The 17224-nt window shown below is 39.6% G+C and overlaps 1 protein-coding gene across 3 annotated transcripts in view; it reads right to left on the reverse strand.

The window, feature by feature from the left end:
- Positions 1–3930: 3930 nt before the first annotated feature.
- The window catches only part of disp1 (dispatched homolog 1 (Drosophila)), a 49693-nt gene continuing 36399 nt past the window's right edge, over positions 3931–17224 (reverse strand). For all 3 annotated transcript variants that reach the window (XM_066677030.1, XM_066677028.1, XM_066677029.1), the window contains exons 3-8: positions 15388–15417; positions 14392–14515; positions 13661–13788; positions 10531–10628; positions 10339–10436; positions 3931–9243 (exon numbers count right to left, since the gene is read on the reverse strand). In XM_066677030.1, the coding sequence (XP_066533127.1) occupies positions 5683–9243; positions 10339–10436; positions 10531–10628; positions 13661–13788; positions 14392–14515; positions 15388–15417 (4039 nt within the window). In that variant the 3' untranslated portion in view covers positions 3931–5682. The remainder of the gene's footprint in view (positions 9244–10338; positions 10437–10530; positions 10629–13660; positions 13789–14391; positions 14516–15387; positions 15418–17224) is intronic.

The raw sequence follows: 17224 nt of genomic DNA on the forward strand, positions 1-17224 counted from the left end.
TTATGTGTCTGGTTTTCACTCTTATGCAGGAAGACATAATGACTTTGAAATAATTAAAAACTATTCATAAATGGAAAATTGATTTTGTATGTCTCTGATCCTCCCCTTGGCTCCTTTGACTATTCTCTGCTCTGTTTGTGGTAGCTTGCTTTTCAGATTTTAGATATTTGAGACTGAGAATGACATGCTACTTAAACTGCTCTGTAATAAAATCAGTATAGTGTTATCACACAGGAAACACTTTTGGATCAATTATAAACAGTTAGGTGGGTTTCCTCTGAGAAAACACACGTTGGTTGATGGATTGGCGAGTCAAGTGTCCATAGGTGAGAGTGTGTGAGTGAATGTGTGTGTTGCCTTGTAAAGTACTGGCGCCCCCTCTAGGGTGTGTTCCCGCCTTGCGCCCAGTGATTCCAGGTAGACTCTGGACCCACCGTGACCCTGAACTGGATAAGCGCTTACAGACAATGAATGAATGAAGTACAATGGTATGTTTTCATGAATAGGCAGAAGTTATCTTGTGAAAAATGAACAAGGAAGGAACCTCTGTTGAGAAGCTGAAGCTTGGAAAAGCGTTGACTTTTCAACAGAACAGAACACTACACTGAAATATATCCAGTTCAATTTTATTTTCAACTAGTGTTACAGACCTCCTAGCCCCAAGTGACCAAACCAATGTGAAAGCAGCAAGGAAAAACTCCCTCAGAGAACGTGGAAGCCATCCCCATCTGGTGGACACCAGAGCAAAACCATGAGCCAGCAGTATGTAAACAAATGGCAGTTTATAAACAGTACAAAAAAAAAAACAGTAAAAAGTACAAATAAATATTTACAGAGTTGTGAGTGTTCAGAGGTCTGTCTGGGTGTGTCAATAGCTGTGTTAATAAATAACTTTCTGAAGTAGTTGAAGAGGTCTAGTCAAAGCCCACTCTCAGCTGTCGATTTATGATGTGGAAATGAGACACTCAGGCCCATTCAGAAGGCTCCATGAGGGATGAGCAGGAAACCGCAAATCTTCAATTATGTTCTGGGTGACTTGCTGCTGCTGTCTCATAGTCATAGCTGGCTATGAGTTCGGGAAATGCTTTCCCCCATTTTCATACCCATAAACAAACGGATAGTTATGTCTGATATTTGATTCCAGGAAATGGAACACTATAAAAATGTGTAGCTAAACAAGCAAAGGAAGAGTGAGAAATGTAGCACAGACATGAGGGCTCCCGCTTACAGATGGTAGAGGGCTTACAGATGGTAGTCCATGAATGGATCAGACACAGCAGTGCTGCTAGAGTTTTTAAAGCCATCAGTGTCACTGCTGGACCGAGAATAGCCCATCAACCAAAAAATATCCAGACAACAACTGAGGTCCTGTGGGCAACATCCTGTGGGTGGTGTCCTGTGTCAACTGATGAAGGATTAGAGGAGGACCAACATAAACTGTGCAGCATCAGATGAGCTACTGTCTCTGACTTTACATCTACAAGGTCGACCAGTGAGGTAGGTGTCTAACAGCAGTGCTGCTTGGGTTTTTGAACACTGTCCACTCTCTGTCTGACCCACTCATACCAGTGCAACACACACTAACACAACACCACTACAACAGTGTCACTGCAGCGCAATGATACACCATAAAAGTTATACTTGCTCTGTGGGGGGTCCTGACCATTGGAAGAGCAACTTGAAATGGGGATAAGAAGGTATTCAGAGAAACAGGTGGACTGCAGGTCTGTAACTGTAGAATTACAACGTGGTCCTGTATGGTCAGTGCAGCTGATAAAATGGACAAGGTGACAGGAGCAGAACCCATTACAGTAATTGTTTCCTTAATAAAACTTTTATCATGGAATGAACGCTCAAGAAAAAACCCAGGTCTCAAATACGGGGGCACTTTCATGTAAAAAGTGAGACCAAGCAGTGACAAAGGAATTTTCATTCTCACACTGAATCCTTCATGTTACATGCTTGTCAATGCTTATTTAGTACTCATACATTATCTTCTTTACCCATGGCTAATGTAAGAGGGAGAATTGTGTCAGTGGACTTTTGTTCAAAAGATGAAACACACTTAGGCCATAATAAATAATTAAATTTTATTTGGGTGAATAAGCTTTAATGGAACCATAATGACGATCCAAAATAAAGTCATTGTAGGAAATTAAACTGGACAATAGATGGCAGCATGTAGACAGGTAACAAATAAAGGCTTCAAAACAACTGTGTTGATGCTTCGAAAAGCTTTGTAATAGCCATCACTAATAACACCCAGGCCTCACACACCCCACCCAACTAATATTGGACACTGATGAACAATGTTGAGCATGGACAATCAAAAACATGAGAATTCATCCCGTCTTATAGTGTTGGACACCCTAGGGGCCGGAAGGATACACAGTTGCCTTGGAGGGGGGTGAAATCCTCTAAAGCAAACCTAGGTGGGTCCAGAGCTTACCCGGACTCACTGGGCGTAAGGCGGGAACACACCCTGGAGTGGGTGCCAGTCCTTATAAGGGCGACAAACTCACACCTATAGACGCTCGCCAGTCCACCTACCAACGGTTTTTTTGGACCGTGGGAAGAAACTGGAGAATGAACAAACTCCTCACAGTCAGCCACTCGGAGCGTGGCTCAACCCACAACCCACAACCCCAGGACCATGGAGCTGTGTGACAGCGACACTAGTTATACCTGCTGCGCCAACGTGCCGCCATTTTGTTTTTAAAGCTACATGTTAATTTATATTGTTTGTCTGTCCACAACGAGACTAGTCAGTGTTCCACGGAAGTCAATAAAAGAGGGTGTGTCTATCACAGATTAGTTAATGCATTATTGAGTGTTTTTGTTTACTGTCCCTGACTATTAAACTAGATTGTGAGCAAGCAATTGAAACCCCAACAGCGAGTGCAAACAGATGCAACAAAATGAGACAGATGAGAAAAGGAGACAGGGCGGAAATAAAAGAGAAAAAGGAGGATAGATTATATGATAAAGAGACACAAACATTGCAGCAAAGAAGGAGAGTGTTTTTACATAACTCTGAGGGTTTTTACTATTTGGCTCTTTTAAACATACCCTAATTTACTGGTCTGTACATGATATTTGACGTCAACTGTGTTCGTTCATACATAACAGTATAGACAGTGTATCAGGAATATGGGTGGTATCTGGGATGGGCTAATGAGGAGTAGGATATTCACTGAATCTAGCACCGCCACTGATGCTGATATGATTTTCATCTTCATAACGCAGCAGGAACATGTCCATTGGTTGTTTGCTATTAGCAAGATGCAGATAAAAAAAATATGGTAGCTTCTCAAAAGTGCCTGCTTCAATAAAGCTTCTAAACTTTAAGAACTAGAGGTTTGTGCAAACGCAATATTGTTTATTTGAATGTGTGTGTTGTAAACGATGCAGCAAATATAGCGATAGCTATGTAAAAGCCAAGAAAATGCCCCCATAGGGAAAATATTGTATATTTTATCATGATAAACATATGAAATTGAGATTACACAACGTGACTGTTGCTTTAATTGCATTTTATAAAGAAAAAATAAAAAAATCCCAGGACTGCCTGAAAACGTGGTTTGAAATTTGAAGGTAAAAGCAGGATATTGGCAAATACTGGAATGCATTTAACATTTGCTCACAAAGTATGTAAATATTTCATCATTGTCTAAAGAAAATGTGCTTCTCCAAAACAGTAACTTGATTGGAGAAGGAAACACTTTCAGTGGAAGTCATTGTAAATAGATTTTATTTCAAATAATTTTGGAGCATTTCTATTGGCCCATTTATCATGATTTTTTTTCCACAATGTGAAGGACAGCTGCTGTGTTCAATTTAAGTAGTAAAGTAAAAATCAACAAAAATGGAGACTTTTTCTTTAGACAGGCACAATTTAAAAAAAAAAAAAAAAAAAAAAAAAAAAAAAAAAAAAAAAAAAAACGTTTTAAATTTGCACACAGTGATCAGCTATGACATTAAAATCATTTGATCAGTTCCACTTACCATTCAGAAGAACTTTAGTTTTACAATTATAGACCAGTCTCTGTATACGTGGTTAGCCCCTTTCACATGTTCTTCCAATGGTCAAGACTCAAACGACCACTACTGAGTAGGCATTATCTGGGAGGTGGACCATGTGAAGCACTGCAGTAACACACTGATGTGGTGGTGGTGGTGTTGTGCTAGTGTGCGTTGTGCTGCTAAAATTGGATGAGACAGCAGTCCTGCTTTAGTTTACAAACCCATGGGAAGCACCCTGTTATCACTCATTAAAGCCTAGGCCATGACTGACAAAAACTGCAGCAATAGATGTGCTACTGTCTCTGACTTTACAAGATGCATCAACAACTGTGGCCAGTTATTGAGAACAGGGTTTTAAAAAAATGCATTATTCCACCTCATTCCCTGAGGGAATAAACATAGTGAGAAAAATATACAAAAGTGCATATTACACTACATTAATTACACTAAATCAATAGCAATGTTGCTAATATAGATCAAAAGCTTTCGGGGTCTTGATCATTGAAGACCATGGTGAAGTATGTAATTGTAGAAGTATCAATTGGACTTGTAAAGGTAAGTGGACCTGATAAAAGAGATTAGTGAGGGTGGTGAGTGCAGGATCAATGTGTCCATTTTATTTTTAGTAGGATTTCTATCACAGCTTTCATAATGAAGGTAGCTTGTTTGTAGACATCTGGGTTGTAAGATTTAAACAGAAGCTGGACTCACCCATCAGACAATGCAGTAATGCTGTTTTATAACAGCTCCAAATATAAAACTTTATTATATCAAACAAAAATAAAAACCCTTTATAAACTCACACAGTGAGTATTGAGTGAGTATGTACATAATGGCCATAAGAAAAGCGCTGCATTGCTCTACCATATATACTGAGTGGAATACAGACGTCATGTTCCAAGTGACATAAAAAGCTGTACGTGATGGATAAGAGAGTTAAGAGGAAACTGTACATACACCATTCAGTGCTGTGGGGAGCCAGAACCAGAACTGTGAAACACTGATCTAGAGAACTCAAAGTCAGCTTTAAAATAAATATTTATTTAATAACTCTTATTTGCCTACAATGGTAGCAGAATGTGAATATGGGCACTGTTAAAATGGTTCAGTTTTCTGTAATCAGAAAACCAGTTAAGAAAAGCAAATGCAGGAGTTTGATAAGTGACCCCTTTGCAAAATATTGAATAATCTAATAAAACATCTGATCCTTTTAAGCTTTCTGGCTGGCGCTCGTGTAGTGATGAATTAAACATTGTAGATGTTATTGATCATATAAATGCTTTTGAAAATATGTTAAATATACTCAGATTAAAATACAAACACTTAACACTGTTAAATACCTATGTGTCAAAAAAGGTCACTTGGAACGATGAGACAGAACGTTACACCGGATGTTTCTATGAAAAACAATTTTCAAAACTGATGTGCAATTGTGAAGAAATATTTAAAGTTCAATGTTCAATACAGAATGGTTTTCTTAGACTGGTATTCACCATAATCCAAAACCATGTACTGAACGTTGGATACAATACATTTGTACATGAAAAAACAAAAACCGATCTTTTAATTCGGTACATTTCATTGCAGAGGAATACCATACACACTCTTAAACTAATTACTGTACACCCACACATCCTCTGCGGTCTGCTCATTTGACCTTCAGCATAAACTTTCAGATGAAGGGGGCAAATTAACGGGAAGTGCGTTGTCTTCCGTTTTTGGCTTATGGAACTCTACTGAATTGCACTTTAGTTGTATTGTCCTGTTAAAGAGCTTAAATTGTTTCAAAGAGTCCGTGCTCTCGTTGTGGTCTTTGTGATACTCTGTGCATTGGTCACTTTTGTCCAACATGGTACGAGCCTGAACAACGGAACTGTCATTTCTCACATTTGTTTTCGTGTGGTTACACGTCATGTTCTGACAGCCATGAGGATTATTCTTTTTGTCCCTTGACTGCGCTTCATTATTAACTACACAGATTCTGGCTTTCTGAGCAAAGCTGCAGCACGGAACTTTAGGCAGCTGGGTGTGAGTTGCAGAGTTGGAGTGAGCTGGTTGGACCTCTAGACAAGAGTGTTCAGGATTGCAAGTGTTGTTTATGTTAGACCCATCCAGTCCTGAACCATCAGGTGGTTGAGTCAGACACTGTAGCTGCAATGTGTGCATGCCACATCCACCAAGATGGCAGCCTTGAGATTTGATTGGGCTGGGCCTTGTGTGTTGAGCCGTTGAACACTGGTGGAAATGGGCAGGGGCACATTGGGTACAGTTCCAGTGATGGTTTGTGGTCATGTGCAATTTGGCTGCATGGTTACTTGCCAAGGCATACTGTGAAGCTGGGGATGGAGTCTCTTTAGCTTGAAAACATGGGTGATGAACGTTCCACTGGGTAGTTAGTAAGTGCCGAGGATAAGGATCCACACTATTTCCAGTGCTGTAAGAATACTGATGCAGATGTGCAGGACCCGTGCTTGGTATATCATTTTCAGGGCCTGTGTTTTCTCTTTCATTTTCATTTCTGCTTTTAAACTGAAAGCAAGCTGCATGATGAGGAATATTCCCATTTGGGAGCTGAATATTTGTCTCATTGTCTTCTGCCTTTTCTGTATTTGCGTTTCTAACACTGGTTGCGGCCAAGGGCTCAAGTTCAAGCTCCACTTCTTGTCCCTGAGCATCCGAGTGGTACTTGCTTGACTGGCAGTGTTTTCCTTGGCCGTGACTTGACGATGTCTCTGATGTATCTACTTGAAATGTTTGACACTTAAGTGCCTTAGGCATAGGAATTTGTCCACAGGTGCCCTGAGGACCAATGCAGCGGCACATGCACTGAAAGAAGAATGTAGCAAAAGCCCAACTGATGCACATGATTAGCATTAGAAACGTGCCAAGCTGAGTGTAGGCCAGTACTGTAGATGGCATCATCATAGCCCCAGCAACAAAAGTGGTGAGCGCAGCCATGGCAATGGCTGAACCCATTCTGCTCAACGAGAAAACCACCTTCCCCTCTCGATCAGGTTCTGGAGCAAGGCGGTATGCAACACCATAATGCACTGCAAAGTCCACAGAAAGTCCCACAGCCACAGAGATGGTGACTGACTCCAGGACATTTAACTCCCAGCCCAGAAGCACCAATGAGCCCACCGTCACAAAAATGGTCCCAGCAATAGAAATAATGGCATAAAGGCTAATAAAGATGTTCCAGGTAGTCAGAAGCATAACACTGAAGGCCACCAATACTGACAATGCCATAGCGATGAGAGTGCCATCTGATAGACTGTCCTGGAGATCAAAGAACTCCAAGTTGCTGACAAACCAGCCACAATTTAAGCCCTCAGGAGCATTCTTTAACTCCTCCTGGATCCAGACATCCACTTCACTGTAAAATTGGTGCATTTTCTCATATGCTAGGGTGAAATGATACGTGCTTTGAAATTCTAGCACGATGGCACGAATGGTGTCGTTTATGTCAAACCTTGGCCCTGGTGTCTTGCTGTCCAAGTGATAGATAGTGCTACGATCCAGCTCCATAATGGCCCTCTTGATGCACAACTCGAACACATCCTGTTTGTAGGGGAACGTGGACTGACTGCAGCAAGGGTAAACACGAGCCTCATCACACTCTTGGGTGTCCATCCACTGCTTAAAAGTCTCCATGAAGCAACTGGTGAAGTCTTTCTCATCAGATTGGAACACAAAGCTTTGATTTCGGAGCTTCTGACAGAAGTTGAGAATCCATACTTGGCTGGCAGGGCTAGCAATATTAAAGCTAGTGTCAAGTGTCAGCTTACCTTTATTTTTAGGGTTCAGGGGATCCCCATTATCTATTGGAGTAACACCCCATATAATGGTAATAGGCATGTAGAGATCTTCCCCATGATGGACGCGTTCAAACATGAACAGTTTTTTGTATTCTGCATCGTATTTCTCAAAAGGATGCGTGGAACGAAACACCTGAAATTCTGAAAGTTCCAGGGAAGGCAATTTCATCTTAGGATTCACACAGACAATATATGCACCTCCAAATGTAATGCCCAGGAACCAGAAGAGCCATAGGTAGCGCAGCTTGATTACAATACATGGTAATACTTTAGTGAAGAAAATACGAGAGGCTTCTGAAATAGCAAACAGACATTGACTAGCTTTCTGACACAGACATGTCAGAAAAGCAGTAACGCTACGAGTTTGGTGTGTGGGCCTCAAACATATGAGGAGGTTACGCAGGTATCTCTCATGAAGGACCACAACGGCCGGCAGCCAGGTTACCATTAGAACGTAATTGACGAGGATGGCAGTACCAGCATACACACCAAAACAGCGGATGGCTGTAATGTTGCTGACATAATTAGCATAGAAGGCAGCAGCAGTGGTGAAACTGGTGACAAACATTGACAGAGCAGCATGCTGAAGTGTGATATTAACAGTTTCAGAGAGTTCAGAGTTGGGCTTGTCAATTTTTGTGTAGTTCCAGACATCGCACAAGACAAAGGCATCATCAGCACCAATACCAACAAGAATAATGAGTGCTGTAAGATTCATGAAAGGGAAGAATTCAAAGTTGAAAACCACCCGATAAAGGACATAGGAGACAATCAGGGAGCTGATGATTGCAAACATGGTCATGATGGTGATGAAAACCGATTTAGTATATACACACATGACCACTAGCACGATCACGATTGCTATTGCAGGATACATAGTATCTGTAAGAAGGTATTCCTGGAACAAATTATGCTTGATGCCAAACTCTATGCCTGTCATTGTAGTCACACCATCTGAAGTGTTCCAGTTCTCAAAGTTGTCCAAATAAATACTCATCATAGATTCACCTTTTTCTGTGGGAGAGAACAACATGCTGTATTTGAGAACCGGTGAAAGGAAGTCCGCAGTTTTTGGATTGAGAAAATCCTTGTCCACTAAGAAGTGAAGAATCTGATAAACAGCATTGTATTTAGTACACTTCCTGGGGACGGTGGCACACTTAAGCTGATCCTTCCTACGGGTGGTAACATCCCAACATTCAGGACCCAACGTACCATTATAATAGTACTTTGCACAGGAACGCAGGACCTTCAAGGTGTGAGAGACATCTCGTTCTGTTATCTTTTGGCAAGATGATTTGTTGGTAAGTACAGCAACGTAATTCCCAAGAGTCCAGCTAGGACAACAAGAGGCAGCTGTTGTGCGCTGGCACAAATCCCTGTAGTTGGGATGAGAGCGAACCTGAAAAGAGAAGCATTAAAAATTTGTGATTTAAAGAGTTAATTGTTTAAAATGCATGAATAAAACAATTATAAATGTTAACTATATTATAAAATTGTAAAGTATAAATGAAACATTTATTAAAAGCTATCAGCTGATATTAAAATAGAATTAGTTTTTGATAGGCACCAAATTACAGTTAAAAACACAGATGCATATCATTTTATACAATTATAATTTTTATTGTATTATATTAATTATTTATTCTGCAATGTGCATGTTACAATTAATCTAGTTTAAATGGGACCAAATACTATTAGAAAAACTCTATGACAAAAAACTGGTATATCCAAAAATGGTATGCTGCTTGGCAAAATGTAAATAAAAACGTAATTCAATAATGTCTAAAATTATTACAGCCTATATTATAAAATAGTATTTAGATGACATTTTGATGACGATGACGTGAGAAAATGTATTGTTTAAAAAAAAAACAATTATATTTTATTATTAATGCTAGTAACACAATAAAGGGACATACAAGGACATCTTTTTTTTAAAAATGCTCGGTAAGAGTTTGGGAACAGAAGAGACCAGTTGCTGTTTTACAAGTGTTTTCCTATTCCTGCTTGTTATAGGATTTTAGCTGTTCAACAGCTTAGAGTCTGCATTATTGTGTTTTTCATTTTATAACACACTAATTGTTTTAATGGATAACAGGTCTGGAGTAGATTAGCACCCAGAATCCTTTCCTGAGGCACTATACTGTTATAATCCACAAACAATGTGACTTGATATTGTGTAACTGAAACTGGACCTATATATATATATATATATATATATATATATATATATATATATATATATATATATATATATCGTTCAGCATTAATGGTATCATCACAGATGTGATCGCCCATGTCATGTGCTCTAATACATTGCCCCTGTTAATTTCCACCTTGTGGCCCAAAAGACTTGGGCTTTGCCCCCCTAACTCTACCCCTAATGCGGTTTGAAGGTTCTACTGCCTTAAAAATCACATGTATGTTTTGCAGTGTGTCCCACCTTTATAGAAATATAACATAGCATTTTCACAAAAAATTCAAGAACACATACCCTGGTATTGTCAAAATTGCACATGGATTTTATTGCTTGCATATTCCACAAGTTCTTCCCATCAGCAGGAGCAAAAACAATTCTAGAGTAGCTGTCACCTATTGGAAAACATTGTGGCATTAATTAAACAAAACATTAAATAGCATTCTTAATTTACATTGTGTTATAAAACATGTTTTATAAAATCCCCACCTGGAGCATCACAGAAGAAACTGTCCTTACTGAAGTCCCATTCTGCTTGTCTTTTATCTCTTTCATAGCGATCCTCTGACCACCTGTCTTCTTGCTGACTATCAAAACATAAGGCAAATCCCAAGTAAATTAACTGAATATTTAATTATTAATCATTAGTATAACAAGAAACTGAGGGGGAATGTGGTAACTGGAGCATTATAATTTTGTATGATTGATTTGAGGTTGCTTGACTTATAGCAGGGACTTGCTTGAATTTACCCCACATCCAGGACTTAATGTTATAATACGGTATGTAATTTTATAAATGTATAAAATATTAATAGAACAATATAAGAATTAATTATGGATTAGACATCACATAAATGTAGGTCTTCAATAAAGATAAGTTGCAAAATACATTGTGTCAGCAAATTCTTGAATTATATTTATATTGTTTAATTTGTCCATGTGTTTCATGGTTCATTTCTACTCTTAGAGGCGCTTTGTGTTTTATCTACATCTGGATTTGTTAGTGTCTGTATTTTTCCTCTCTCCTGCCCTGAGAAATTGACAGGCCCAATGACTGTTTTCATCACTCAGAGCTTGTCTGATCATTTTAAATCTCAGTGAATTTCCATGTTTCTGGAGAGTTTACTTTTTTTTTGTACTACTTTTATTCCAGGGAGGCAAAGAAGAAGAGGGACATCAACCCAAGCTACCACTGCACACAGAGCCTCTGTGAAAACAACACTGCCACTAGCCTGTTCAGCCTGTGTTTGGACGCCCCTGTAGCAGAGGAGAGTTAAGTGGCAATCAGCAATGAAATTACAACCTTTACAATTGATATTGCACTGAAGACCCACAGGTCCTGTACTATGCTGAAAGTCAAAGGGCATACATTGTTGACAGCTGAAAGAAACCCATTAGTGTTGGGCAAGGGAGAGCCTGGGTGGCACCGATACGAGCAAGAATGATGGCAGCGTGCCAGCCATAAGGCTGGGGTGCTAGAGGGGCTTTTGTGCTAAAATAATTTTAATGCACTCTGCTCTGCATCCTTGTGTTTTGCTGAGGAGACATGTAAAATGCTTCATTACAGACAAACTCATCCAACATTAATAAGGCTCATGAAAACCCACATTCTTCAAGGGGACAAATTATTAGGAGGAGGAAAGGAAATAGGGGAGGGGGGGGCAAATTTTTCAGATGCTTTTGCACATTAATTTGAGCATTCCTGTGTGCTCTTGTGGGGGGTAAACATTCATTACCATTCAAAAGGGCCACAATATATGCATTTTCTCCAAGTTGACACAGTTCCCTGGGGTCTTAATAAAGCATTAGTTTCATGCTTTGGTCAAAAGGAAGGATCACACCACACAGCACTACTCTTACCCCAGGCTCACAATTCCAGACTCTCTAGGGTCCATAGAGAGGGAAAGTCTGGAACCTTTCACAACTTAACATGGCCAACCACACTAATTAGTTGGTACTAATGTATTATGCACTGTAGAGTTATGCTGGTGCTGAATTCCTCTAAAGCTGCTTTGTAATAGCACTTTTTTTAAATCATTATTCAAAAACCTGAGATGAAGTGAATCTGGTGTCTTTGTCAAAAAAAAATATACTGAAACATGTCAAAATAAAAAGTAAAGGACAGATAGTACTGTTTGGTAAGATGATGTTTTATATATCTCGTTAATGACTACCTTAAAATATTGAGATTTATCCAAGTCTTTACAAGCCCTAACATATTGTTACCATTACATACTTCTGTAATAATCACTATCATTGTCATTGACGATGTGCTAACAATGCTTCCGAGCTAGTCACATACTGTTCTGGAGACAGGAAGTCTCTTTAATCAGCCACTCACAGCAGGGCGGAGGTTTTCTGATTTGAAAGAGCAGGATCTTCAGAGAAGATCATTCATTCATTCTTTATCTGTAAGCGCTTATCCAGTTCAGGGTCACGGTGGGTCCAGTGCCTATCTGGAATCATAGGGCGCAAGGCAGGAATACACCGTGGAGGGGGCACCAGTCCTTCACAGGGCGACAAACACATTCACACCTACGGACACATTTGAGTCGACAATCCACCTACCAATGTGCGATTTTGGACTGTGGGAGGAGCACCTGGAGGAAACCCACACGGACACAGGGAGAACACACCAAACTCCTCACAGACAGTCACTTGAACCCACAACCTCCAGGTCCCTGGAGCTGCGGGACTGCGACACTACCTGCTGCACCACCTTGGCGCCCCAGAGAAGATCAGCTGCTCAAAAATCACCACTTTGTGGTGTGCCACTTAAAAACCAAGCTGTTTTGTCTGCCCCAAGCAAGTGTTTGTGTACGAGAACCTTCGGTATTTTCTTTTATTATTGCCTTCAAAGTGTTTTTAATCACCTGCTCAATGTTCATAAGTGATTTAAATACATGATTTTTTTCCTTGCGTATGTACTTCCCAAACTGGAGGTTGTGGGTTCAATTCCCGCTCCGGGTGACTGTCTGTGAGGAGTTGGTGTGTTCTCCCCGTGTCCGGGTGGGTTTCCTCCAGGTGTTCCGGTTTCCTCCCACAGTCCAAAAACACACGTTGGTAGGTGGATTGGCGACTCAAAAGTGACCGCAGGTGTGAGTGAAGGACTATGAAGTTGCACTATGTTGCCCTATGAAGGACTGGCACCCACTCCAGGGTGTATTCCCGCCTTGCGCCCTATGATTCCAGGTAGGCTCTGGACCCACCGTGACCCTGAACTGGATAAGTGGTTACAGATAATGGAATGGAATGTACTTCCAAGCGATGTCTTACTTAAATATTGCATATATTAAAAGATTAAACCAATGTCAGCCCTTTCCACTCCATTAAAAAAAAAAAAAAGAAGATGCAAGCATTAATAGCCCTTACGAGTAGTACATACAATTCCAGAAACATTTCTCCATGCTTCGTTTGGATTTAATTCAAGTCTGTAATGGCACAATGATGTTCAGAAGACAGGGAAGTTATCAGTCTTTTTCCACAGAGTTTAGCTTGTGGCTTGTGTTGTGACGCTGCCCTTTACACTCACTACTGATTGGCATGAAAATTGCTTCATGTCATTGTATCACAGTCCTCATTATAGAATACTAAATGCATAAGAAAATGACTTTGTTACCTTTTGGCTTGCTCATCTGCATATTTGAAGGGGTAGTTGGCCAAAGCTGCTTTGTAGCCTGTGTTTTTTACCATGTTGTTCCATGTGACAAGCCGCTGACCTATTGCAGTACCCCTCGGTTCAAACCCCTGAGGAATAAACAAATAAAGGATACAGAGTAACTAAAAATATATTATTCAAAAGCAGTGCCGGGGGAAAAAATCATGCTATATTAATATGTACATCATCTTATACCAATTCAGTTCACTAGGGATATCTGAAAGTAGGAAAAATACACTAAAACTATATTGACATTCATTCTTAAGTGACTGTTGCAATTCATATTTCAAATCCATATACAACCACACAAATGTTGTCTCTCTTGGCCGCTGTAATAGCTTTAAATATTCTGAAAAGACATTCCATCAGACTTTTTAATATAGCCACGGGAATATGCTTCCATTCAGCCACAAGCTGAAATGATTGATGAGGTTATGTCTGTTACATTCTAACACAAGCTATGAAAAAGCAAAGACCATTATTCACGGGATACGTCGATCTTTACATTGTGGAATTCTTGCAGCTGTGAGATGCTTCCACTACAAAATAAGCTATTATTTTTATTATTATAACAGTTATTCAAATTTTGAATCAAGTGGGTGATGTGCAAAATTAATTCTACAAAAACATAAAGACTTTAAAACTTATGATTTTTGTCTGGAGAAAAACACAAAAATACAACATATACTTACCAGTAAAGGATCTGAGAATTCGGGCAGGTCTGGCACAAGGATGCCTACTAACGTACATACCACTATCAGCACTGTACACACACCAAGGACAACCACAGGCCAGTCAGAAATGAGCTCTGCATAACTAAAAGGAGGGAAAAAAAAGGATAACAGGTATAATGAACATGATTTTATGGAGGTGCTTATATTAAATTAAGTAACGTGGGACTCATTTCGCTCTAATAATATGTAAATGCAAACAATGGAAAAAGAGAAGGCGAGTTTAGGGCCCTAAGATATCTACGTCAGAATTGCAACAGACAAAGTGTATATATGCATGTGTTCATTAACACTGTTGTTTGCAGAAAGCTTGATGTGTTTCTGTGTAAATAATGAAACGCTAAGCATCACACCATATTCATTCATTCATTATCTGTAACCGCTTATACAGTTCAGGGTTGTGGTGGGTTCAGAGCCTACCCAGAATCATTGGGCGCAAGGCAGGAACACGCCCTGGAGGGCAACACACACACATCCACCCACTATGGACACTTTTGAATTGCCAATCCACCTACCAATGTGTGTTCTTGGACCGTGGGACGAAACTGGAGTACCCGGAGGAAACCCACACAGACAGTGGGAAAACACACCAGTCACCCGGAGCAGGACTAGAACCCACAATCTCCAGGTGCCTGGAGCTGTGTGACTGCAACACTGTGCCACCCATCAAACCATATATGTTAGTAAAAGAATGAAGATTAGCTAGATGACTGCAGAAAGTAAACATTTATATAAAAACAATCCTCTGTTTTTATACTGAGACAATAAAATTATACTCTGCTTCACTCTAGCAGTGTTGATTGTACCTTAAATACTTTAGGATTAGGACTTTCAGTTTGAACTAAGATTCCCCCCAAAATTGTATTTTTTTTCTATATATATATATATATATATATATATATATATATATATATATATAAACAACTGTAATATTACATAAAATGGTAGATCCCTTACCTTTTGGGAAACCGAAAATGCTTTGCAGGGCTGTAAGACAAAAAGAAAAAAGAAATTAAAGTTTAGGTACTGGAGGCATAAAATCACATTTGCCTTTGTCCTAAAAAAATGAATGTTTTTTTTTTAACAATTTATTGCATTTTTTGGACAAAAATCTGAATTGACATGAGGGGAATATTCCTCATATCCTGGGAAAAAGTCGTTTTTGTGGGTTTTCTTAAAACAGGAGGAGCCAGAGGTGTTTAGTGATTAATATACAATTCAAAGTACAAGCGATAAACTCAGACCTAAAAAAACACTCAGAACTTTCTGGCAGCTATAAGTAGGTTTATAAACATACTTGTTAAGTTACCACTGAACAGGTTATATTAACGATGTAAAGAATTAATGAAGCTCATCATGGCTGGATACTTTTTGGTGGAAGGGCTGTTCTTGGAGCAGCAGTGACAGTCCAAACTCTAGCAGCTCTGCTATGTATGATCCACTGTGTGATGGCAATGTGTGAATAGAGTAGCCACTCCAACCAGTCATGTTCACAGAGATTCCTTATCCAGTGTGAATCCACCATGAACATTACTGACGTCTTCTGTAAAAATGACATTTACCCCAGCTCCCAACGTAACATGAATCCTGTCTGAATAGGGCTTTTGTCTGTTTTATTATCTACACAAAACCATTTGTGTGTACTCAGTAGTGCTACAATTACACACTGTATTCTAGGCCTATCAGCTGTTCTGCCTAATTTTTAGCCCCGTTTCACCCTGCTCTTCAAATGGTCAGGGCTCCCACAGGATCACCAAAAAAGGAAATTTTACATTACATGGAACATTAGCAGCTAGAGAATAATGTGCTGGTCACATGCGCATGTTGTGCTGGTCAAACACCACAATGCTGCTACATTTTTTAAACACTGTGCCCACTCATTGGAGAGTTTGCTAGACACAGCCTACTTTGTTGGTCACCTTGTAGATGCAAAGGCAGAGAGATTAGCTCATCTGGCCCTTCACAGAATGTGTTGGTCATCCTCTAGGTCTTTGGCAGCTTTAATAGCGGACAATGTCTATACAGCAGGAGTGTTTTTATTTAATAATAATAATAAAAAAAACCCTGAAGCAATCGTCTGATCAACTCTTACCAGTGCAACACAAATGAACAAATCATAAACACAGTGTGAAAACATTCCATAACACCAGTAATACCTGGATATGACCACAGAAGAACAGGCAGGCTTACAAAGTGTGCAGAGCAACAGGAGGACTATAGTCTGTAACTATAAAATGACCATTATTGTCCAGTTTCAGCTCCACTTACTATACAGGTCATCTTTTATGATGTGGATGACAGTTTGTGAGATAAAATAGGGTTGCTGTGATTTATAAAAGGCAGTATCTATTTATATGAATCAGTAAAAGACTCTTGAGAATAAATAATTGGGGACACTAGGGTATGGAAATTACTAGACGGAGAGCAAGAAGAAAGAAATGTTAATGTTTTCTCCCATTATTTCAAAACACATTATTTTCTATGTTTGACAACAGCCGCCAATATCTCCACTTTGAGACAGGCACAAAATAAAGTATATACACTCCCTGCCACTTTTGCCAATCACTAATCACATCTCAAATATTTCAAAATGATAGGAGCTAAGGCCAAGGGGCCGAGAGGAGCTTGTAATTTTCTTCCTTCACATCTTTAAAGGGAATCCGTGGAATGCTATAATTAGTGGTTGCCATGGTATTGGGAGGCACAGATGAACAAAAGCCATTTGCAGGAATTTTGCACCACAGGGTAACTTCTAAGAAGGCCATAAATCCCTTTTAAAGTTCAGTGGACATGT

This window comes from Hoplias malabaricus, chromosome 7, assembly GCF_029633855.1.
Source record: "Hoplias malabaricus isolate fHopMal1 chromosome 7, fHopMal1.hap1, whole genome shotgun sequence".
NCBI lineage: Eukaryota > Metazoa > Chordata > Actinopteri > Characiformes > Erythrinidae > Hoplias > Hoplias malabaricus.